General features: G+C 42.0%; 1 protein-coding gene and 1 long non-coding RNA gene across 2 annotated transcripts in view; one reads left to right on the top strand and one right to left on the bottom strand.

Moving 5' to 3' along the window:
* The window catches only part of LOC140906585 (uncharacterized), a 50,383-nt gene extending 47,579 nt beyond the window's left edge, over window positions 1–2,804 (bottom strand). The window contains exon 1 of the long non-coding RNA XR_012157159.1: window positions 2,720–2,804. This is a non-coding gene — a long non-coding RNA (uncharacterized LOC140906585). The remainder of the gene's footprint in view (window positions 1–2,719) is intronic.
* A 1,607-nt stretch (window positions 2,805–4,411) lies between these two features.
* STMN2 (stathmin 2) overlaps window positions 4,412–25,972 on the top strand; it is a 56,352-nt gene continuing 34,791 nt past the window's right edge. The window contains 1 exon segment of the mRNA XM_073330755.1: window positions 4,412–4,624. Within this exon segment, the coding sequence (XP_073186856.1) occupies window positions 4,606–4,624 (19 nt within the window). The 5' untranslated portion in view covers window positions 4,412–4,605.

Raw genomic sequence — 25,972 nt, 5'->3', positions numbered from 1 at the left:
GATAATTAATTAATAATAATGTTCTGATATCAGGTAGATATAAAAACCATGAAGAGAGAATTATTGGTTGGGGTTGTCAAAGGGCTTGGAAGTGGCCAAAGGTAAATTTAAAATGTTTTAAATGAGGCCTAACAGATTTTCTACTAATGATGCCTATTAGGCTGTATAAACGTCTTCCAAAAGTAAGTAGTGGGAGTCCCAGATCTGGAGTTATTTAAACTAGGTGAGGAAACTCTGAAGAATATACCACAGGGAATCACCAAGCACTGGCAGGACAATGGACAGGATGCCCTAATATAAATCTCTTCCATTTCTTAGCACTTCTCTAGCACCAATATTCTTTAAAGTGCTGTGTAAACATCTACCCACTCAACACCACCCAGAGGCACAATTACTATTAGGGGAAACTGAAGAAAGAGGTTCAAAGACTTGGCCAAGGTCACAGAAGAACCATGCCTTCAGCCCATGCCTCTCCAGCCATTTGGAGGTAATTAAGAATGACAGTGTGCATTAGGAAATCAAGATGCAGGCATGGTTTCCAACAACACACTCATATGAGCTTCAGAAATCCACATCCTTTGGCCCACATCTGAGAGAAACTTCCCCTGACAGAGAAGGATGAGCTTGGCTTTGCTAGGAAAATCCCATTTTCCTCTAAAATGCATGTTGAACTCACCATAAAAGGCCTTTGGATCCGAAATGATATATGGAGTGTCCGATCACTACTCCCCAGCGATAATTGTCCTGTCAAGTGCTAGAGGTGACATTGATTGTCATGTAATTTCTTGGGCCAGTTTCTGGGCAAAGAAATCTCTCTAAGGCCCAGTGCCCATCCCCCTGTCCTCTGGGGAGAGCCAGCTTTTCTTCACATGCCTGAGAGCACAATAAGGGGACCTGCTATTCTGCAACATGCATTGGCTCAGAAATAGAAAGGGGGAGAAAAAGCTTTCCCGATTTGGCTCAGGTCTCCTCATCTATCCCTGCCAGGGGTGAGGGGCGGGAGGCAGGGGAGCGGCAGGGGCTGGCTCTGAGCTCTCTCGCTCTGTCTCCCCTGATGGTGGCCGGAGAAGAAAAGACACCAGCAGCCCCACCCTCGGACAGGCGCCGGAGTGTCCGTGATTCCGCCCCTTCGGGCAGCCCGCATAGCAAACCATCGGCTGCACGACTCAGCGCCTCCTTTGCAAATCACACTGGGGGGCTCGCTCTCTTCCGGGAGTGGCGCGGGGGGAAGCTTTGGGGTGCGGATGGCCCAGGGGCAGCAGACAGGGTTCCCCCGGGTGTGTCAATTGCAGCCTGGAATCACTGCGCTGGGGTGGGAGGGGGCTGTCTGGAAGGGAAAGCAGCTTCCAAGCGGCACGGTAACAAGCCAGCTGCAATCGGAAGATCGCTGCTGTCCTTGGCAGGGGGACTGCAAGAAAAAGCCTCCGCCCGAAGCCCAGACACTGGCAGCTCCTCTGAGGAGCCATTAACCTTCCTCTTTCCCCTTACAAACGACAACTCCCCTCCCCCCTGCTCTGCTTGGTGACCCGGCTGCTCTGCTTAAAAACAAAACCAAAAACCCTCTTCTGGGAATGGGAAAGGGCAAGGCTATTGCAAAACGGAAGCGGAGCTTGTTTTCGGATTCGGTGCAGAGAGCCCAGGGGTTGCTGGGTGCAGGGGATTCGGTGCAGAGAGCCAGGGACAGTTCATTAGAGTCAGGGTGCATCAGGGCAATGCAGCCCCCAGCCCTTCCACCCCAGCTGAGCGTTGGAGACAACCCTCCCGGGCTCCCTGCTGCAGCCAGAGAGCTGAGAGCGGCTGGATGCCCTGGCTGGGGGGCGGGAGTAGGTTGCAGGCTTATCCCAGCACGCGTGTGACCTAGGGGGTGCCTAGCTATTGCTTATTAATTATAATTATATTTATTATTAATTAATTATTAATTATTATTATTATTATTATAAAATGACAGTAGGAAGAAGCAAATCCAGATTTATCCAGGCCCTGTATTCAGCATCCGCTGCTCTGGGACTGTCCCCGCTGTGGTGACACCGGCCCTTTCAGGGCAGGAGCAACTAACCAGTGTGGGGATCTGCAGAGCGCCCTGCCTTTCCTCCCTCCCCGTTTGATACAGCGGGCCTGAACTGCGCTGTCCTAGCTGTGTCTGTAATATTGGGCGGGGGGGGGGGGGGGCGGGGGGAGAGGTTGCGAGGGGCTATTCCACAGTCCTTTCGAGGCCAAGGGAAGTTTCAGCACCCAGGAGAGTTCCAGCCGCCTTCCTGGGAAAGGGGTTTCTATAGGAAACAGCTCGTTGATGACCCAGATGAAGGCCTCGAAGAATACAAAATAAGCCCCTGCAGACTGGAACTAGACACGGCTGCATTAGTACTGCGCGGGGGACCTGCCCTGTGGGAAGCTAAAGCGGGAGTGTCTGGCTTTCTGGCTAGGTCCCTCCATGAGTTTCCACAGCTCAAGACAGCGCCCTTCCCCTAACTCCAGCCTCCCAGCCCCTCCGTAGGAGCAGCAACCCCAGGCAGACCCATCCCAGCTTCTCCTCATCCCAGCAGCACCCCCAATTTCACTCACTACCCGCCCCCCACCAATCCTCCCCACCTCCCAAGACCGCCACCCTGCCTTCTAAATTCCTCAACCCACCTCATAAGGGAAAAGATGGCCCTCTGACCCAAATCTTTGCACTCACAAAGGATGGTTGGCCCTGGGAGCCTGGGGACCGTTTTCCTACCATGTGTGTGGCTGAGTGGTCTTGGGTCGGGCACGCTGGGAAATAAGCTCTTCACCACATCCCAGCAAGCCACCTCATCTTCCCACCATCAGTAGGCTAATAGACTAAAACTGTCTTGACAGCTCACCTCAAACAGCCCTGACGCTGCAATAGGTCCACACTGAGGAGTTTATGTACAACCCACACCCTTCAGCCTGTATTTCTCCGCCTGTGGGAGGTTTCCTCTCCCGCAGCCTACTTCCAGGCTTCTTGCTTTCATTAACAAAAACCAACCACCCTGCAGATCGAAACTGACAAACGCGAGGACAAGGGGGAAAGTGGCCACAGCGTCACCTCACCCTATGAGCCCCGCTTTCAGAGGGGATGCTGCATTTCTTAGCATAATCAGCCGCACTGGATAATGACACGGGACTATTGTCCAGCACAAGGAACACCACTAAACTGTGGCAAATGTGATAGTGAACGGGACATCTGGAGGAAGGAGAAGAATACTGTTGGCCCAAGCACGTTCTGGAACCCCATCATCGCAATGGAGAGAGAGAGAGACCTTGGAATGGCCCCATGGGCCTTCCTCCCCAAAATTCGTTACCCCGACTAGACATTTTCCAGATGCCTACATCTATGTGTGCCAGTGATGTAATACTTACCACTGTTATTTTCTGATGCTGGGTAGAGCTGAGGATACATAAATACAGTAAAGGATGATGGGACAACCTATCCGTCACGTAATCCCATACCATACTTTGTTCATTGCCTATACCTGGACAGTGACTTTCTCCCAACTAGAACATATATTAGGGTTACACCATATTTCCATCCATAGCTTCAGGTCACTGCCCAGATTTCTCTTAAATTGTTTCCAGACACTTCACTGGCTTTCCCCTGAATACAATGAAGGAAAACGTTTTCCCCTTCGATTCTTTCTTTTTCTCCCTCTCCCTTGCCCACAAAACAGGTTTTTCTTCATCATGTTCCAAAACTGATAAATACCTTATAAATTCTCAAATCCCAGGAAATCCCCTTTCAGGTGATGTTTTTGAGCATTCACTCATATTCCACACTCTTCTCCCAGGCAGGTCAGGTTACCCACATTTCCATTGTTGTTTTGATGGTACGTCAAAGAGGTGGCTAGTGCGATAATGAAATAATAATAATTTTCACATTGAGACAGCTTTGCATTTTCTACAGCACTTTGCAAACAGTAATTAGTATCCCTGCCATCCTGTAGGTTTTACCACTGAATGCGTAATTGATGGATGAGCCTGGGAAACATAAAATAAATATTGAAAAGCAAGAACTTGCAGGACAAGCATTTGTGTGTGTTGCAACAGCCAATATACAGTAATGCAATGTACAGAGGTAAAATCATGTAAACTACTATGTTATTGCTGAAACGGCTCAGAGAACCTTTGAATTATTTCTCCCTTTGTCATATCAGTGTTCAATTGTGTTAAAAATGCATGTGTGCCTATTTTCCAGGTAGCAACAGGAGAGCTTTCAACCCCAATAGGCTTTTCATGTAAGACATAAAACATTTGACATGGACTGTACTATTAAAACTAAAAAAAAGGGGGGGAGAGGCATTCAAGGACTGATTTCCATTTCAAACTCCATTCTAGCACTTTGTACTCCAGCACCGTTGGTGGATCAATATTTAATGCTTGGAGATTCTAGCTGCGCAGGAATCATGTCAGGGGACCTCTAGAGCCAATCTGCTTGGGTAGAGGAGTGATAATTATTCATGGGCTCCTGCCTCTTGCTCCTTCTCTTGCACAGCCCCACGCTGCTGACTCAGTGCCTTATTCAGTCTTCTCTCTCCCTCTCCACTGCTGTAGCTGGACCCCTTTGCCTTCACAGCCTCTGAGAATCTGCACATCCATCCCACCATGGCTAAAACAGCAATGGGTAAGAAATCGTATCTCTTTTTCTTCAGCCAATGCAACAGCCGCTATATCCTAGGACCACCGGCTGTCCTGGGCGCTCCCTTAAGAGGCCTTAATGTTTAGAAAAAGCCAAGACAATGTTAACTCTTTTTGTTTAGTTTTTTAAGATCAAAAAGCAGGGAGGAGGGTTGGGAGCCCGGGGTTCTTTGGAAGTCTTAGCCTGAGATCTGATGGCAGATTGCTCTGGGGTGATTAAGGCAAATAAGTTGAACACTCATTTCCAGGAGATACATTTGGTTTTAAAGGGAGTTTTTGTGAGTGGCACCAAAAAAAGTGCCCTTACCTATTCTGAAATGTAGTATGTGTGTGTGTTTTTATAACGCCCCTTATCGCCAGGTCTCAAGATATCGCTCGCTCTTCATTTCAGCTATTTCTTAGCGATGATCTGTTAAAAGCAAAACACTTGCACGATGAAACTGACCAGTTTCGTGGCTGAAAATGAAAGACACCTTCATCTCCCCAGCGACGGGATTTAGAGGGAGCCTTTTCTCTTTTGCTAATTCGATGCATAACCCGATCGCCTTGCAAAGAACAGGGTCCGCCCTTTGTTTTAAGGGGGGGGGGTGACATTGGGTTTCTTTGTGTAACGCTCTGCGCCGCTCCTCCCGGAGTTCCTGAGGAGAGGGCACCTGCAGAGCCCAGCCCCACAGACTCCAGCTGCCCAGCACAATGCAGGCAGACAGACCCCACCCATACGGCTGCTGCAGCTGTCTCCTCCCGAGCACGCCCAGGGAGCCCTCGCCCAGCCGACAGTCACCTCCCCGGTCCCCGTAGACATTGCGAAGTGGGGCGGAGGGAGGGATATCAACGCAAAGGCTGAGTGCACAAACCCAAACTGCTTTGGAAAGAGCCCACCTCGTTCCTGCTCCAAAGCCTGGGATCTTGTACCCCTGCAGTCTGACTGCACACACAAAAAGTAGGTCATTGGATAATAAAGGGTATCCTCCTACCGGGATTTTTTTTTCTAGGTAACGCAGCAGCTTCTCTCCCCACCCCCGTCCTGTTTTGTCGGGAGTGCCACGCTTATTTATTTATTTACTTACTTTGTCCCACTAGAGCCAAGGCAAACTGTATGTGTGGACTCGGCAGCCCCGCCCCATCCATCCCCCTCATTCTGGGTGCGGGTGTAGTTAGCGGAATCTCTGGTTCCGTTTGATACCTGAGAAGCAAGAAGGCGAGATGTCCAATGATCGCAGGGGCTCGGAGCCACTATTGCGGTTTTGTTTAACCTTTTGGGGAATCGCCACTCTCTAGGGCTAAAATTCAGAGGCACACGCAGGACATCCTCCCCCGACTCCTTTTGTTTCACTGACTGCGGTTAACTGCTTTGTGGTGCGAATGGGTGGAAACCGAGGTCGCAGTGGAGGGAGTGGAAAGGAGCGAAATGCATTAGCCACCAGACCAGTCTTTTAAAGGATCTCCCTATCATCAAATTCCTTTCTGCTTCCTTTGGAAAGGGGGAAAATGTGGGTGATGCCTTAGAAATCAAAGTGTTTCAAAATATTTCCCTATCAAACTCCCCCCACGCTCACAACAGCCACCCAGAATAAGGAAAGCAAGGTTTAAACGCCGTTATCTGGTTCTCAGAAAGAAGCTAAACCCACGTCCTCACTACTGAATCTCTGTGGCAATAATAATCCTGTTTCATTCTTGATCATTTGTCCAAAGTTAACATGAATCCTCCAGACACTTGCTCTGCCTGTAAAAACAACACTGGGATTCTCTTTCTTTGATCTGAGAAATAATCCCTGTGGGTGGAAACCATTCTAACCTGGCATTGTCACCTGTAGGGAAAAGGCATGAGACAGCTGTATATGCAAACAGACGGAGACACAAGCTGTGGGAGTCTGGCCAGCTCTGCAGTGCTGAGCAAGCCATCCCCTCCCCATTGCAGCAAACTGGTAATCAGTATTGATAATTTGTAGTCAGTTGGAGACTAATCACTGCAGAAAGCCCCTGTTAGGAATTCTGTCGCCATAGAAGAAAGGGCTCTTCAGTCTTTGATTAATGGTCTTGGCCTTCTTCAAATATAAAGGTTTCTGCAGCAGGTTGAAATCATTAGATTCACCCAGAGACTGACTGACTAAATCTCCCCAGCTTGCCTATTAATTAGGTCCTGATTAGCAAGCCTCTTATTTGCTCTCCTAAAGATATACAGCTACATATTTTTAAAAACTTCTTTAAAATATTAATTGCATTGCAATCTTTGAAGAGTTGGTTTTTTAACTATTTGATTAAGGATTAAACAGCTTCTGTCTATAAACTCCCAGACGAGTAATGGCTCTATTGTCCACTTCTCTAGTATTACTTTTAAGAGATTTGACTTTAGAAGGTATTTCAAGTGCTAAAATATAACAGGACCTTTTTGTCTATTCCAAGGGTTTGCTTCTATAGAAATGTAATGAAAAAGGAATGTGTTTTCTTCCGAAAATAAGCTTTAGTTCTACCTGGGAAAAAGAGGGTTATTTCCAATCTTGCAAATCTCCCATTGCTGGTTAAATAAGCCACATTGGTTCTGGACCAGCGCATGCTGCTTTTACCCACTTGTCCATTGAGGGGAATCACAGTGGTTTAATTCATTTCCTACTGTACACTGTATTATTACAAAGCACTAAATAAAGGCTAGATCATGTCAGCACTGGAGTCAATAGCAAAACTCTCATCAGCTTATGTTGTGCAGGATCAGGCTCCCCATACTGTTTATGGCCTCAGTCCAGCAAAGTACTTAATCACATGCCTAATTTTAAGCATGTGAATAGTCCTATTGACTTCAATGGAATTAAACATGCTCAGATAGACACGTGCTTAATATTCTGCAACATTCAAGTAACACAGGGCCTCACTCTGAACTCCTTAGTCAAGCAAAATTTCCTTTAGACTTCAACAGGAATTTTGTCAGAATGAAAAATCTAGGTCTCAAGATGCTTTTATTAATGGCCAATTAGGTTTCAGTTGTTGTTTTTGTTCTATATGTGTGTGTGCATTAATCACTAGATTTCATATAACCTGACTGCGCAGGGATTGCCATTTCTTTTAATTTTACCCTAAATCTTCTGAGCTTCTGTGCAGTATGTGCCTCAGGTGGCACATGACCAGGATTCATCACCGGATTTGGTCCGCTGGTTGGATCACTGTCTTCCCTGGCTTGAGCTGGGTACTGATGGGGAGTGCAACATGAACGCTGATCCATGCCCCCCCTTTACTCTATATGATACATAACTTTTGACCTTTTGTTCCAAATAAAATCTGAATACATATGATGTGTTTATTCATATACCCACAATTCATTATATATATCTGAATGACCAGGGTGGAGGAGACACCAGAGAAATAATGGGCTTTCCATATCCCACAGTTCTTCTGGCATCCTGGTAATGGGAGGTTGAAGCTCAGGTGGCGTGTAATGTCATTAGAACTCAGAAATGGCTTTGAATAGCCTAATCTAGTTTCCCTATATTATGTCTTGTACATTTAAAGGCTATTTTAACATGAAAACATGTTCAGACAAAACTCTTACACAAAACTATCCTTCTATCCCAGTCCTCCTATCTGCTTAATTTTGATAAGATTCTGTCTCATAGAACTACACTGACAAATTGTAAATAATATTTTAAAGTATTGTTCAGTTTAATTTCAAAATTGTAATGAACAGTGGAAGGGTGACAGGAAGGGTAGGCAGGATAGTGAAGCTCAACCAATCATACTTTAGCTCATTTGCATATTTCAGTCCTATTGATTAAAATGCAATAAAAGTGGTTCCGAGTTTTTCCTCTATTAAAAAAACCCCTAATTTCTTAGCTATTGACTCAGAATTGGATAGACATCCTGAAGAATATATAATAGCTGTTAAATATGTGTTCCCCAAAGACCAGCATATAGCATTATTATTATATCCAGTGAATAAATATAGATGTGAAGCTATTAATCTGTGTATTGTTATTTAATGTAACTGTTTACATCATATTGGATAACATTTTAATAACTAAGGGTTTGATCCTACAAAGTGCTGAGCACTGTGGCCCTCAGCCAGCAAAGCACTTAAGTGGGTGCTTAACTCTAAGCATGAGTAATCCTATTGATGTTAATGGGACTATTTATGTGTATAAAGTTAGATATGGGGTTAAGTACCATGCTGAACTAGAGCCAAAAATATGTTCCTATCCATTATTATTCAGCTTCAGATTGTACAAACCTACTAAACCTTCATGTTCTTCTTCCTTCTTATAAAAGTGAATCTAACTTTTTACTAACCTTTAAAGTCAGAAAATTAAAATTAATGTTCAAAGTAGCAGATCAAGTCAATGGGAAATTACCTTTAAATAGTAAGAAAAATAAAAGAACCTAGGGTCCAGTGAAGTTAAGAGTTTTGCCTGAATTGAGCAGGAGCAGATCCTATGATTCTAAACTTTTGTTGAAGCATTTATTGTCCAGCATTAGAAACACTTTCAAGTTCTATTATTATCAGAATCAAATTAGTGATTTTTGGTCACCAATAGCACAGGCTGAGATTTTAAAAATCCCATTTTGTATGGAAACTTGGATTCAGGATATTCCATAGGATATTTTAAACAAAAGACTTCCCATCAGTTTGGGAAAAAAAAGAAAAAAGATTAGTTTGGATGCTTGTGTACGCTTCCAACTGTCATATGTAAGTGGTGTATTTAAGTGATAAAAGATATGTATTATAGCATGTTAATTAATAATTGTATTTTAAATATGTATGCCAGAAGAAAATAATTAATGACACATTATAGCAGACGATGGTAGCTAGTGAAGGCCACAGTTGAGTCTTTACTTACACCTGGTCTATCCTAAGTTTTGGTCACCAAAAATCTGCTGCCAAACACTAGTCATTAGAGAAATTAAGACTTCATATTGTTTATATTCACTTCCCGTTTTTAAAAAATAGGTGAGTCTTACTTTTCATGAAAATTCAGTTGACAATTTGAACAAAAACAGCTCATATAGTCAAGAAATTACTGAGTTTCATACTACTTGACAGCACTTCTTCACCTGCCACCTGATGCTTCTGGGCATGAGTGTGACCTCATATATTACATCATTTTATGCATGACATCACATTATTTTCTGAGAAAATAAACACAAAATGCAAAAGAGTAAAAACTTTTAAGATGTCCATCCATCCCCCAGCTTTCATACCAAAGGCTTTTCATTCATCTATATATAATTCACTTATCAATTTTGGCAATTAACATCTTTTTCACCAGCAACTAATTTAGGATTTCATTTTTTGCTCATTTCTTTGTGTTTGCAGTTTAATGCTACATTTCACTAGATTTTGTTTTACACAGATATTCTTTATTATTAAATAATGACTGCATCAATAGCTATAGTGCAAAGCGGCTAGAATATAATTATTTTCCTATAGTAATCAGCCTCTAGGTGGCTTAAAATTGTCACCCAGAAATAGAGTCATCCAAATTTAGTCAACACACTAGAAAATATTTTTCTTAAGTGACCTGCCAAAGACCAAACAGCACGTTAGTGATAGATCCACACTTAGAACCCAGGAGAACTGAGATCTGACCATTAGGCAATTGCCGTCTGGAATCAAAAAGCCCAGACAGGATTATCTTTTCACAGAGGTACCCCGGAAGTCCCCTTGAATGATGAGTATTTTGCCTTCTGACCTACATTTCTTCAGTATTTTGAATGCTGACATTCTCAGAAGCTCTGCCTCCAAAAGAAATGCTTCCTGGAAGAGCAAACATCACATCATCAATCAGTGTTACAGGCTGCTTCTGTGATATCTATCTTCATAAAAACTAAAGCCAACTGCTCATACAAATAATACTATAAAGAAAAACTGTTCTATTGCTATTATCTGACGTTATATATGAATATATATATATATATGTAAAAGATTGACTGAGGAGCGCTCTCAACCATTAGCGATTATCTTCAAAAACTCATGAAAGGCGGGAGAGATTCCAAAGGACTGGAAGAGGGCAATTATAGTGCCAATCTACAAAAAGGGGAATAAGGACAACTCTAAGAATTATAGGCCAGTCATCTTAACTTCAGTACCCAGAAAAATAGAGGAGCAAATAATCAAGCAATCAATTTGCAGACACCTAGAAGAATGATAAGGTGATAAGTAACAGTCAACATGGATTTGTCAAGAATAAATCATGTCAAACCAACTTAATAGCTTTCTTTGAGAGGGTAACAAGCCTGGTGGACACCGGGGAAGCGGTAGATGTGGTATGTCTTGACTTTAGTAAGGCTTTTGATACGGTCTCTCATGACCTCATAAACAAACTAGGGAAATACAACCTAGATAGAACTACTATAAAGTGGGTGCATAACTGGTTGGAAAACGATTCCAAAAGAGTAATCATCAGTAGTTCACAGTCAAGCATATCAAGCGGAGTGCTGCATGGATTGGTCCTGAGTCTGGTTCTGTTCAATATCTTCATGAATTATTTAGATAATGCATAAAGTTTGCAGATGATACCAAAGTGGGAGAGGTTTCAAGTGCTTTGGAGGATAGGATTAAAATTCAAAATTACCTGGACAAACTGGAGACATGGTCTGAAGTAAACAGGATGAAATTCAATGTCAACAAAAGTAAAGTACTCCACTTAGGAAGGAACAATGAATTGCACACATACAATATGGGAAATGACTGCCTAGGAAGAAGTACTGCGGAAAGGGATCGGGGCTATATAGTGGATCACAAGTTAAATATGAGTCAACAGTGTAACACTGTTGCAAAAAGAGCAAACATCATTCTGTGATGGATTAGCAGGAGTGTTATAAGCAAGACACTGTGATGATAAGGTCTCAGCTGCAGTATTGTGTCCAGCTCTGGGTGCCACATTTCAGGAAGGATATGGACAAATTGAAGAAAATCCAGAGAACAACAACAAAAATGAGGAAAGATTGATAATGTTGGGTTTATTTAGTCTGTAGAAGAGAAGACTAAGGGGGGACATGATAACAGTTTTCAAGTACATAAAATGTTGTTACAAGGAGGAGGGTGAAAAATTATTCTCGTTAATCTCTGAAAATAGGACAAGAAGCAGTTGGCTTAAATTGCAGCTAGGGAGGTTTAGGTTGGACATTAGGAAAAACTTCCTGTCAGGGTAGTTAAGCCCTGGAACACATTGCCTAGGGAGTTTTGGAATCTCCATCATTGAAGGTTTTAAAAATCAGGTTAGATAAACACCTGCCAGGGATGGTCTAGTTATTACTTAGTCCTGCCCTGAGTGCAGGGGAGAAGACTAGATGACCTCTTGAGTTCCCTTCCAGTCCTACACTGCTATTATTCTAGTATAAAGAAAATGTATTCTACTACTTTATCAATTAAATGGATGGCTGAGGATTCAGCCTCGGGGATGTAGACTCTCCAGACCAGACCCTGCATCCATGGGAGTCAGTTGAAGCTCTACTACTGAACTCAACATGAGCAGGATTGAGTCTTTCCCTCAGGTGCATGGAGCCACTGAAACCAGGTAGTTGCTTTCACATGATCCGCTGCATTTCATACACACGTATCTGAGGGTACGCCTGAGCCCTAAGGCTCTGTATTCCTTTGATACTGTCTAAACTGTTGTTCTTTCTTCGATTTATAAACAACGCTAATCCAAGAGCAAGTATCCCTCTCTCGATAGACAGGAGCCAACATTTTCATATTTACGTGTATACAGTCATCCTCAAATCCATATTTAAGAACCTACAAAATAGTGGCCTGATTTTAAGAGATACTGAGCACCCACAACTCACCCTGGAGTTAATGGAGTTATAATTACTCAGCATCTTTGAATTTCAGGACAATTTTATTTAGATGCCTGCATATGGATCTAGGAGCCTAACTGTAGGAACACATCTTAGAAAATGGTGATCTGTTGAAACAGAATATACTTCAAAATGTTGTGTGTCTGAGCAGTACCCAGCATGCGTATCTGCTTTGTGATTATGTCATTCTTTGTTACATCTGTGTGCTTTCCCTTTCCTGTCTGCAATCTGGTAATAATATTAGTTAATGAGTGAAAGTAAATTTAAGCTACCCTGACAGGCCTGTGCAATTAAACTGGTACATAGCATTAACATCAAGTATTAGGCTTTATTGAACAATTTTTTTCATTGTTAGAGTATCACTCTAATCTCTGGCATGTATATATACAAAATAAATAATTATTCAAATGTGAAGAATCTGTAATTACAATAAACTTATTTTGTAGAGAAAGGATGGTCTTGTGGTTAAGCCACATAACCGTGAGTCACAGGACCTGGGTTTTGTTCTCAGTTCTGCCACAGACATCTTGTTTAATTTGTGAAGTTGCTTAATTGCTTTGTGCCTCCATTTCCTCATCAAAAAGATGGGGATAATGCTATTCATTTACCTCTGAGATGTGATGTGAAATTCAATTTCTTAAGGCATGGAAGTGCTCTGAGATCCTCTGATGTTATACAATTTTAAAAAACAAAACAAAAACAACCCCAGTGATCAGATCAAGAAATCTGGCAACTTCTTTCCTGAAGCTATATTAGTGTTATATTGCCTAAAGGGGTCTTTAAAATCCTTAGGATAGCTTGTGGTTAAAAAATTATACATCTCTCTCTCTCTCTTTTATGTACATACTAAAAGACTCGTTCATGTTAAGATATAAATTTAGTACTTCTATATACATTCCCAGCGGTGACCCCATGGCTATCGCTTTCCATCTCAACCCAATTTTCCACCCTTTCTAAATTTCTTTAAAAAATAAAATGTCCTTTTGGCCTAAGATTTCTCCATGTACATTTATTCTATTCCTCTTGCTATGTACACTGGGCCCATTCCTGCAGTTCTTATACTGACAAAACTCCCATAAGTATCTAATGTTATTACTGGGAGTTATTACTTACATTTAAATTACAGAAACACCTACAGACCTCAGCCAGGTCAGAGCTCCAGTAAATGACACTCTGCCCGTTAAGGACTCGGCATTGCACTACCCAACATGCATGCATGAAAGAGTGAAATCTGTGTATCCCCCTAGGAAATATTTAAAATTAAAATGTAATACATGAATCAGACCCTATTACAGGAGTGGCCAAACTGTGGCTCATAAGCCACATGTGGCTCTTTTACCATAAAGTGCTGCTCGCAATCCCCCTTCTCTGCCCTCCTCCCCCTTCTCCACCTACCAGACTGGGAGCGAGGAGCTCAGGACCTCTGCCTTGCAGTGGGGTGGTGGGGTAGGAGCTTCTGTCCAGTGGAGAGGGGGGTCTAGGGGCTTCAGCACTGCGGGACGCACCTGCTGGGGCTGAGGGCTTCAGCCACAGTGGGGCTGAAACCCCGAGCTCTTGTTCCTGCCCTGGCTCTCAAACTTCTGAAGATTGAGAGATGCGGCTTGGAGGCCCAGTAAGTTTGGCCACCCCTTCCCTATTAATTCTCAAAGAGATTTTGTGGCAGTGACGTTTACAACCCATTTTAATTAGGCCTCATTAAAGATCACAAGTAGCTATTTTGTGTGTATTTGTTTTCCTCAAACCTTTGATATGAATCATAGAATATCAGAGTTGGAAGGGACCTCAGGAGGTCATCTAGTCCAACCCCCTGCTCAGAGCAGGACCAATCCCCAAATAAATCAAGTTGGGCCATTTCCAGCACAAATCCAGGGGGGGTGAGAAAACCTGGATTTGTGCTGGAAATGGCCCAACTTGATTATCATACACATTGTAAGGAGAGTGATCACTTTAAATAAGCTATTACCAGCAGGAGAGTGGGGTGGGAGGAGGTATTTTTTCATGCTTTATGTGTATAAAAAGATCTTCTACACTTTCCACAGTATGCATCCAACGAAGTGAGCTGTAGCTCACGAAAGCTTATGCTCAAATAAATTCGATAGTCTCTAAGGTGCCACAAGTACTCCTTTTCTTACTGGAAAAACAGTTTCTCTCTAGGAACTCACATTGGAATAAGACACTATGCAGAAGTCTGCACGTGACACTCCAAAGATTACATTGAAAAGATGTAACACAAAAGATTGCATTTCTAATTGAACAGATACCTTTCCTGATACCTTTAGATAATTTTTTGCTGTCAAGATTGCCGTCTGACAGTTTGCAGTATCATAGTCTGGTGGGGGGTTTTTAAATAAAAATAAGTAGGTAATTACAGCCCACACTCACTGTGGTTTATAAAGTGATTCGTCAGCATTTATTGAAGACTTACATGTTTCCAAGGAGAATGACTTTTTGCCAGGAAAGCAAGATGCTACATTTAAAAAATTAATGCATGCAATATTAACAATTCATTCTTGAAAACCATTAATCGTAAGATATTCATTTTAAATCTGAATGTAATTAGGGATGCAAGTTACTCCCTAATGAAGTGGAATTCAGTTTATTCACTATTAAAATGTCAGGAAGGCCAGGAGCTTATCTGGTGAACTTTAATGTGCACTGCAGTGAACTCCTAGCATAAATGACTTTGCCCTCTAGTAGCAGGAGGCCTGAATGGTAAATATACTAGTGAGAGTCAAATGCACTGAAGATGCTGTGAGTGCTGTACAAATGTATGACCTATACATCTTGTCAATGGTGCACTGGAATTTTAAACCACAAAGCTCTGGGCCTCTCCTACACAAAGAATATACTGCCAAGATGTGAGTGATGTTTGAACAACAACCTAAAAAAATGCCCAGCCACTGAACACAAGACACTGCACAGAACAGTTAAAGTAAGTCTGCAAGAAAATGTTTTAATATAATAATACATTAAAAAACAACAACAACAAAAATCAAACCTACATTCAATGTTGTTTTCAAATGTCATTACCCAGGGGTTTTTTTAAAAAAAGAACACTGAAAAAACAGCTCCATTCAGGTGCTAGAAAGAAGTGTGCTTTCATGGTCACAGATGTTTCTGTCCTTGTACCCCTAAGCGTGACCCCCTTCTTTTCATCCTCTTCAATTTATCCCTGTTCTGGTCCTGTCTCCGAAACCCCCAATATCTCCTGGTTCCTCATCCCAGTCTCCCTGCCCAACCAGTCCCAGACTTTTCCTCAAAGCTCCCCATCAGAATCCCAATCCCTCTCTTACCTTAGCTCCCAATCACAGTCTATATCCCAGATTTCCCATCTTAGTATCCTCGTCCCAATCTGCTTGCCCAACCAATGTGTCTCAACCATACCCCTTGTCCCATCTCAGTCTTTCCACACCCCCAGCTGGCTCCCACTGCCCTCTGCCCTCATTTTCCCCAACAGTTCCTAGTCATTCCCCCTATTACTAGCTCCCAGTCCCCATCTCCCCTCTTTGCCCCCCTCCCCAGGATGCTCCTTGTCCAAATCTACTCTATCTGCTGCCACTTACGTGCAGCTATTGTTCCCTTTGCATTTCAGGAAGGCTGCTTCCACCTCCTTCATGCTGGCTGGGTGCCAGCAAGGGGAGAACTGAGAACACAAGATAGCCTCTCTGCACTCAGTTCCTGAGCCTGGCACTACTGTGTCCTCCAGAAGCTGGGAGGAGCTGTGCAGGAAAAGTCCTGCTTGGTCCCTGCAGCCCTGGGATGGAGAATGTAGCCAAATGCTAACACATTTCTACTCAGCATGTGTGGAGATTGAGATGAGATTTTTCAAAGGTTTATAACTTAGCCAAATTTGTGAAGCAAAAGGCACATTTCTGACATAACAGCCACCTCCCTGCCAACTGTCAAGCCCTGGTACCAAAGCATGGTGGTGTTATACCGTCTCAGCTAAATGGTTGCAAGAATTTTAAAATGGGCAAAACAACATATGTTTCCCTAGTCTTACTCTCAGAAATGGCTGAACTGTTTTTGCTGAAACTTTCCCAGAAAGTTCAGCCTGAGGCAGACACCTGGCATAGAATATTACAGCCCAAATGGTTGAAGTTTGGCAATGTTATAAGCAATGAAAAACAGCCTTATAAATGAAAACCGTTGGGCAACCTGCAAAACTCCATATTTTCTGATGTGGTGGCCGAGAAAAATAAATAGTGTTAGACTTTGAAAAATATAAACTAATAGTTTTAGTACTATTAGTTTGTACTGGATACATGTTTTAATATCTGAAATGTATTAAGAAATAAATACTTTGGCCAGATCTTCAGATGGTGTAAATTGACTTAAATGATTATACCAGCAGAGGTTTAGCCACATTAATCATTAGATACTAAAATAATCATTGGGCCAGAGAAAAGGAAAGAGAGCAAGGGAATGACCCTGTACTCTAGTGGTTAGGGCACTCACCTAGCAAGTGAGTGAGCCAGAGTCCAGTCCCCCAGTTCCAATCACTTTCATTATTTATCCACACGGGAACAGCTTCACAAGGAAAGACAGAGGGACCACAACATGAGAACACACTATAACTCAGTAGCTGGAGCACTCACCTGAGAGTGTTCAAATCCTTTCTCCCTCTCTGGCAGAGAGGGGGAATTTGAATCTGGGTCTCCCATGTCTCAGGTGAGTGCTCTAAACTCTATACAGAGGGACCCATTACTACCACCTCCTCCTCAGCTTTGTGGACCACCGCGTTCCTGTGATTTCTTAGGTTCCTAAAATGTAGACATTCTGACATTCAGCCTTCCAACGCCTCTGTCCCTTTGTGGATCCCACCCTCAGTAACTCCACCCCTGTGCCAGTGTGGAGCCCCATTCAAGTCAACTGAGCCCAAGGGCCTGGGTGCAGGGATCCATCCATGCAGAGTCATCTTCATATGGGTACCTTTACATACATGGGTAGTCTCATTGAACTTGACAGAAGAACTCATAGCATAAGTGTTTCCAGGATCAGAGCCTTAGGGATGATCACTAATTTTCAATAATCAGAAATCCATTTCTCAATGCCGTCTTTAAGATTAGGAATTGATCTATAGATATGACATATAGTCTGTGAAGGAAGGCAGAAAGATACCATGAAAGCCATGGTTAAGAATTCCCACCAAATTTAAAAAGTACAGTATGCATGAATTGTAATAGCTCATACATTTATGCATTGATTTGAGATCTGCAGAAAATCATTGCAGTGCTATTATGTAAATCTGACCAAAGCTACTTGTAATGTGGGAAGCTTCTTCCAGACAGTTGCCCTTATTCTAGTTTTATTACAGTAATGTTACAATTGAAGGTCTCTCTCCAGCACTCACTTGTCTTCTAGTCAATTAAATAAATTTGTTTGCTCCACCAGCTAATCAGGACTCAAGCAAAATTGTCATAGGGCAAAATCAATCTTTTTCCCCTAAAATTTTTCATTTTTCATATTTTCTGGTTAAAGAATTCAATAATGTTTCTAATGTTTCTGGTTCTTATTACCGATACAGTCTAGCAATATACTATTGATTTAGTTTCTTAACAGTGGCAATCAAAATACTTTCATGTATTTATAAAGAACTGGGAGAATGCACTAGTTGAAACATAAATCAAGTAATTATTATTAATAAAGCATTATTTTGGTTTTAAATCCTACAGAAGGAAGTGGGAGCCATAGAATGACATTAACATTAGAAATAGGTCATAAATGTCACATTATTAGCATTGCCTCCTACTATGCTTTCCAGTACATTGATTAAATATTGGGTGAAATCCAGGACTCAAAGTCAATGGTAGTTTTGCAATTGATGTCAGTGGGGCCAGGATTTCATCCATTAATAACTTGATTGCCAATTAAATATAATAACTCAGTTTTAGGAGTTAGAAAAATTCAGACCTGCTTTAATAGGAATGAGGATGAATTTGTGATAGTAGAATAGTGCAGGACATGGGCCACATCAGGTAGGTGGACTTGTTATTTGTGGTCCACACCCTGATGGAAGCTTCTTTCCTGACACTCTTAATCTCATCATATACTTTAACTGAATTGCATTACAACAGCTTACATACACTGCAATCCTCCCCAGAGTAACAGATGCAAAGGATTTAACCCTTTTCATCAGTATCACTCACTTCCAGGAAAATCCTTAAAACAATCACCACCATTTCTCTGCCAGATTCCATTTGATACTGAAGGATTCCAGTGACTCCATTTGCTCCAGATCTAGTTTCCTTCTCAAATAGCATAATAAAGGTGTGACACACAGGAGTGCTAGTAGGAGACAAGCCTTTATTTTCTGGCCCAGTCACCTGACGTGGGTCAAGGTTACTGAAATTTAGACCAATCACATGGCAGGGGTAAGCACCTACTCATGACAGTGACTATGGTTACTCCCAGTATTTTGAAATTGCCAGCTTTACTAAACAAAGAAAAATAAGTTCAACATGCAAATAAAATCACTCAGATTTTCATTTGGATTTGTTTTCAAGTTTGGTCTATGTAGACGTTTCCAAATATACTAAGCTCTGGTTCACACATTTGCTCTAAAATCTGCACACCCTGCTTCCAGTATTATCTCATGTTTTTGTTCAATAGCAGGATCCATTCAGCTACACCAGCTGAGGAATAGGCCCTGTGTTTTATTTGTGACTCTTCCCAAACAGATGCTCCCAGCTGACCTGAAGGCATCTGATCCACTAGAGTGTTCACACACTTCCGGTTTACTTCCACTAAGTATGTTACTGGGCTAATAGTTACAAAGACTGTTACAATTATTCTCTTTACTACCCTTGTAAATATTTTCCTCTATCTCCTCCTCCTCTCCACTCTTCAAGCAGTATAGCTGGCTTCATTAGCAAGGGCACTCAGATGTTTGGACATCTCTAGGCAATCTTGAAAGTGTGCCCGCCTGACTATATTCCAAGGATGCCTTACAGTGAATAGAGAAGATGCATGTTCTTAAATGCTCGGAAAATGCCTCCTCACTGTGAACACAACTAACATTGAAGTTCCAGGTGGATGCTCCGTTTTCAATCTGACAAAAAAACCAAAAGTTAAGATTTTGATGGCTTTGCTGTCTGGTTATTCTCATGCTTTCCTTAGAAGGACCTGTGTTTCCCTGAGAACAAAATCTGCTCTGTAGATATGTGGTGGGACTTGACTATATGTACATCTTTGCATACTTTGTGCTGTGCTTTCAAAGTTATTCAAAACAGCAAGAGTTTTGCACCAAAAGTAGTTTCCCCTATTGTTAAATATAAGCATGTGCTTAAGGGTTTTCCTTAGTTAAGATGCTTTCCTGAATCAGGGCCTCAACTTGTCTACCCCCAAAAGTTGTACTGCTTTAACTATACCTTACTGTTAAAGCAGTGTCACCCCACCCCACCCAGTGGGGATGCAGAAACATCAGTATAAAAGTATTTATACCACTCGAGCTATTCCTGTACAGGAAGGAGAATAAACTATGCTTGTAATAACGCCCCTTTATACCAGTATAACTGCATCCATATGAGAGGTTGTAATAATAGTAATAAAAATCACACCCCTCACCAACATAGTTCTCTCAGTACAAAAATGTAGGGTAGACCAGGTGTAAGTAAAGACTCAACTGTGGCCTTCGCTAGCTGCCATAGTCTGCTATAATGTGTCATTAATTATTTTCTTCTGGCATACACATTTAAAATACAATTATTAATTAACACGCTATAATACATATCTTTTATCACTTAAATACACCACTTACATATGACAGTTGGAAGCGTACACAAGCATCCAAACTAATCTTTTTTCTTTTTTTTCCCAAACTGATGGGAAGTCTTTTGTTTAAAATATCCTATGGAATATCCTGAATCCAAGTTTCCATACAAAATGGGATTTTTAAAATCCCAGCCTGTGCTATCTATTGCATTCTGATATTTAGTCAGCAGTGGGGGAAAACACAATAGTAATTGTGGAGTACAAAAGAGGAAACTGTTACACATATTTGGCTTTTGGATTAAGTATGTTTCATGCAGAATGCTGAAAATTATACTAATCAAAATTATGTCAGATAACAGAAATCATTTTCTGAAAATAACAAGATCCTGCGTGGTAACTGTGCTTTTTTAAGACACTCTAAAATAGGAGTTTCTTTAGATGACATATCTAGGTTAACCTGAGGCATTGCTTTCACAGCTCTTACAGCAATATATTATCTCTAAAATGGATTCTCAAGGTAGTTATAATGTGAGAGTAACAGCAATAGGTTTAGCCCTCATTTTAATGGTTCAGCAAGCACTGAACATCTCTAATTATGCAAAAATAAAAATCAAGAGCCTGCCTGTATTGCAATTTATAATGTCATTAATTCTACATATTAATAGAAATTTCTATTTAGCTGATTTCACTCAGGGCTAAATTTGTCTAAAACAGACAGAGAAATACACCATGTAATTTAATTTAGGAGCTCATTTTCCGTGCCTGATGTTATGATGAAGTTGAACTCTTGCAATGGTGCCTTCAAAGCACAATTTAAAAAGTACTAAAAAAGCAGTCTAAGATATTTTAAAATATATTCTTAAGAGTGGAATATGATGTCTATTAATAAGAAATTTGGATACACCTATTCATCCTACGACATCCATTCTCATTATCAAACTCATTTTCTATACCTGTGTTCCAGTTGCAGATCAACTAAAAGCAACTATTTGGATCTGGTTTCTGACCCAGATCCTCAGCTGCTGTAAAATGCCCTGGGTTCATCAATGGAGTTATGACACTTTGATTGAACTATGCCAGTTTACACCAGTTAAGGAGGTGGCCCTACAGTTTGAGAATAGCAATTGAGCAAGAACAGTATTATTATTACTTAGTAGCATTATTTATTTGTATTGCAATAGCACCTAGGAGCCCTGCTCATGGACCAGGAGCTCATTGAGCTAGCCACTGTCCAAACACAGAACAAAAAGCTGGTCATATTTCACAATATTTCGGTAATACAGCTAATTTCATGCCCTCTTGAGAAAGGCCACAGAGTGATTTCAGTGATTTGATAGTAATGTCAATGCAAGTTTTGCTGGGAATGTAAACAGAGATATCAAGTCAAACTAAAAATAAAGATGCTGTGATGCCAAGATGAAATCAAACAACAGTGTGAGTCTTCGGAACCCAGATTACAATGGCAAGACAACCAGTGTATCAGGATTACATCACTACAGTCTAGTCAAGGTGTTGCTCCGTCAACATGAAATAAAATGACATCCGTTTGTCAATAGTCCACACAAGATCAAGTGATGAATCATCAGAGAAAGTCTGTCCAGACCACATTAAGATATCAGGGTGATCCCAAATGGAAGACAATATCATTATCAAAAATAAAATTACCATAATGCTACCCTTCCAAAACACATGATGCTGAGGTTGAGATGTAAAACTTGAGAAGCAAAGAAATTCTGAGTTAAGTCTTACACAATGTCCAGTGCCATCAGCATAGCCCTGTTGTGCTAAGACATTGCATACAATCATCCAGGCCTCAGGACAAGGATTTATCCCACAGCGAAAGTATTGTTTTAATCAAAAATGGGTTCATTAGATAGGCAATAACAATTATACTTTAGTTAGCTTTAATCTGCAGGAGCATTGTGTTGAACAGTATTTGGCCAACCAGAATGCATAACACCCCACTATGTTAGAAGCGAGGCAGTGCGGTTGTTGAACTGGGAGTCAGGAGACCTGTGACCCGGGCAAGTCACTTCACCTCTCTGCCCCTCTGTTTCCCCTCCCAGCCTTTGTCTGTGTCTTCTGCTTAGACTGTAAACATTTTAGCACAGGGATTCCATGGGCGTAGGGAGTCCATGGACCTGACTCTTTACTGCCTTACCCTTAGCTTTGTCATTAACACTGGAGCAAAGTGATTGCAAAATGCTAGCCCCTCAGAATTCTCCACTCAGTTCACCAGTGGCAGCAGTTTACACCTCTTGTGACTTCATTTTGCACAGATGTAAGTCACGGCACAAGAGGCAAGACAATGGAGAAGCAGATGAAGCTTAGGTGGTTTCATAGACACTATACGGCCATGGCTGGGGACAAGATAGAAACCTCAGGATGAGAGTTTGCTTGTGCAGCTATGGCAGTCCTGAAGATTCCACACTACGTAGGCACCTTGGGCAGGAATTTGAGATTTTTGACACAGGGTAATACATAGTATAGTGCCTAGATACAACGGGATTGAGGTAAGTGGACTGTGGCAACTTGTAGAGAATCCATTTGCTTTCACATCTGAACCTTATAATTACTTTAAGATACTTTATATACTGTGTAGAGATTAAGATTCTGGTTGCATGCTGATTATCTTCAAAGCCACATTAGTAACTATATTCTGACACTGGAAATGCTGGAGTGAACTGTTTGGCTTTAAGCAAATTTTTAGTAAGCCGTCTGTACATATTGCATTAGACTACTGATAGTTTCAAAAAGCTTTTAAAGCCAGAGCTAATTATTTCTTGATTTGTCTTTTATTTACCAAGTCACATTGAGGGTACATCACACATGGGGAACTAGTCTACCAAATACTGCAGTGTCAGTGTTATTTGGTAATTCACATATTACCTTATGCTTTTTGGAGACCAATAGTCTGGCTGCTGTGTGCGATTTGTATAAGATGCTGAGTCTCATTTTTGTTGGGACTTCAACCAGCTCCTATTTATGTACCCACAACTTTGCATGCACACTGTTGCAGTACTAACACCTGTCACAGAGGTGGCAGATTCTAACCCATGTGTGCAGGGGAAAGAATTTGAGTGCGCAAAAACTATTTGAACAAACAATATGAAAGATACACCTTAAAAACAATGACGTTTTGGGAGGGCTGCAAATCCATCTATTCAAAAACCCAACCCATCTATGAAGACCTGATCCTGCAATCCTCATTTGTGAAACTCCCATTAGCTTCCATGAGGGTTTTGCCTGAGCAACAGAGTAATCAGGTCCATGTTGATATATGTTTCTAACTCAAGCACTTGCAGGTTTGCATAACAATATAAAAATAAAGTTATGTGGCAGAACGGATGCAAAGACTGCCACAGAAACAGGGCTCTGTTTCTTCTCAGAGTGCCATAATATAATAAAAGCCCCATTTAGCTAAAACCTCAGGCAGCTAAAGCAATCTCAGAATGAGTGTCATTGCATTAGAACTACACTGAGTAGAGCTTTTAAACTGTGGGCTCCATTTTTATTTTCTAAAGCATAAAAGAAGAAAAGTATCTGGCTTTCTTACATAAAATCAGGGGCTGGCCTGAGGGAGACTGTAGCAGTTGAGAATGTGAATGGAAGCTACTCTGCTAATTTCCGAGCATCTCTGCAATTCTCATTCAACGGGGTGTGACCCAAAAGAGGGTGGCAATGGGATACTCAGTGCTTTGTGCCCCTCAGCTGAGAGCTATAAAATCTCTGGGTCTCTAAGACCTTATTATATTATGGCACTATGAGAAGAAACAGAGCCCTGTTACTGTGGGGGTTGACAGTAGAGGAAGGAAGCTCACTCTTTCCTCCTGCTGCAGCCTCTGCCCACGCTCCACCTCTTCCTGCCCAGCACCGGACTGAAAAGTTTCTCCTCCATCCCCTCCCCATGCACGGTATTCAGCATCAACCCTCAGAGCAGAGTGTTTTACAGGTGGCCAGAAACCCCAAGAGCATCTACCTCACCCCAGCAGCACATGCCCCCAAATCCTTTTTACATCTGTCACTCACATCCCATGACCCAAATCCCACAGTCCTTTGCCACATAAGGGAGTGAGTGATATGGTGGGTTGTAGGGTAATATTTTGTGGCTATTTTCTGGGCTGTGAACCCAAAAAGGCTGTGAACCACTGATGCAGAACTAAAACACACAACTGCCTTGCACCATGTTTGTCCATTAAAGATGGTCTAAGAGAGTGGGGGTGACCTCCTGAGAAGTGAGATGAGTATCCTAAAAATGAACATCCCCCTTGGTCTTCTGCAGGGCGGCATTAGTAACATTCACTTTCCTAGAGGCACCAGTGACAGGCAACTATAAACCATCATTAAAGGGGAATGCTGGGAGCACAGGTAGTTGGAAAGGAAATAGAACCACCATAGGAACACTGAATCTTTGAATTCACTCCCCAGTTTAAAAGGCACCTCTGGCTCTTTCTTTACATAGTCCATTGCAATGGCTCAATCAGACTTTCCTGTGTGAGGGGAATCTGTGGGAGGAAAGCTCCAAGAGGATCCTCTTGCAGAGATAACCACTTAAAGTACTGCTGGGGAGGGAGGCAGAGTTTGCTCCCTCCAAAGAAAAAGCTTTGGAGCCTATCCCAAATATCTGGCAGATTTCCTGGGATCTGAATGGATGCTAGGGATGCACAAGAAACCGCAATGCCTATGCACCAGCTTTGACACCCGTTAAGAGTCCCCTCAGTCCTACTGGAGTTGAGCTACCAGAGGCTTCTCTGGCCAGGGTGGCCCATCAGATACCTGGAAGGGCTAAGCAGAAGAGAGAATACAGGTTGTGGCTTATATTATCTTAATTGCTGAGGTTTTGCAGAGCTGGTGAGGGAGAAGATGCATCTCCCCCAACCCCATCCTGCCCCCTCCTGTACTGTCATATCCATATCTCCCCCAGCGAGGCCCTTATATCACACTGAGGCCCCCATGAAGTTCAGGGTGGAGACAATGTTGTGGAGACAATAGAGTCCCTCTTCCACACAGGCGAGAGATTTGTACATGGAGTGTCCCCTTTCCATGCACAGAGCTAGGGGCCCACAGTTAGTAACATCCCAACTCCCAGTGGCTTTTTATAACTGCTTTGATCTAAAGCCTGGACAGCATATGCATTTCTGTTCTCAAATGCACTGTGAACCACTATATGATTTTTTTTTCTTCTGGGACAAGAAAACAGCATTAAAATATCATTTTGACAATATGGTTGCATTAGCTCAACAAAATAACCCCATTAACTTGTGTCACAAGTGACCATAACGATCAGGATTCTACAAATTGGTTTTTCATAGCTTCACCAAGCAGAATTATGGAAACAAAAATAATATAAAGTGGTAAGTTAACAACTTCCAGAGCATTAACCTCGTGGCATCAGAAAATAAAATGAACAGGAATATTTGAATCCTACTATGCACCTTAAATACAAATCATACCATTGCCATATAAAGTAATTAATTTGGTGAGAATACCCACTGAAGTGATCACTGATTAATTTGAACATTATGGGTAAATGTTCAGTTAAGTCTGTCACCACCCTTTGTATCTACATGCTCAAAATTAATTATGCACATATTTGTGCCTACATACTGCAGATGCAAAAAAACTAGACATTTGTGTGCACCCTTTAAATAGTCTAACATCTGTTTGTACAGGGCTCCAAATGGGTTTTGTGGGTCCATATGCTATGCTGCTGCACACTGGTGGCATACTGCAAAGCTATCCAATTCAGGGGAAAAACTGGGCTTGCATTTAAAGGGCATAGTTATGTGCAGGTGCCATTTTGCACATGAACAGGTGAAGGCCGAGGGCTAAAACC

The sequence above is a fragment of the Lepidochelys kempii genome, chromosome 2 (assembly GCF_965140285.1).
Source record: "Lepidochelys kempii isolate rLepKem1 chromosome 2, rLepKem1.hap1, whole genome shotgun sequence".
Classification (NCBI taxonomy): domain Eukaryota; kingdom Metazoa; phylum Chordata; order Testudines; family Cheloniidae; genus Lepidochelys; species Lepidochelys kempii.
The sequence above is the reverse complement of the archived record's forward strand: the minus strand, read 5'-3'. Positions and strand labels throughout refer to the sequence as shown.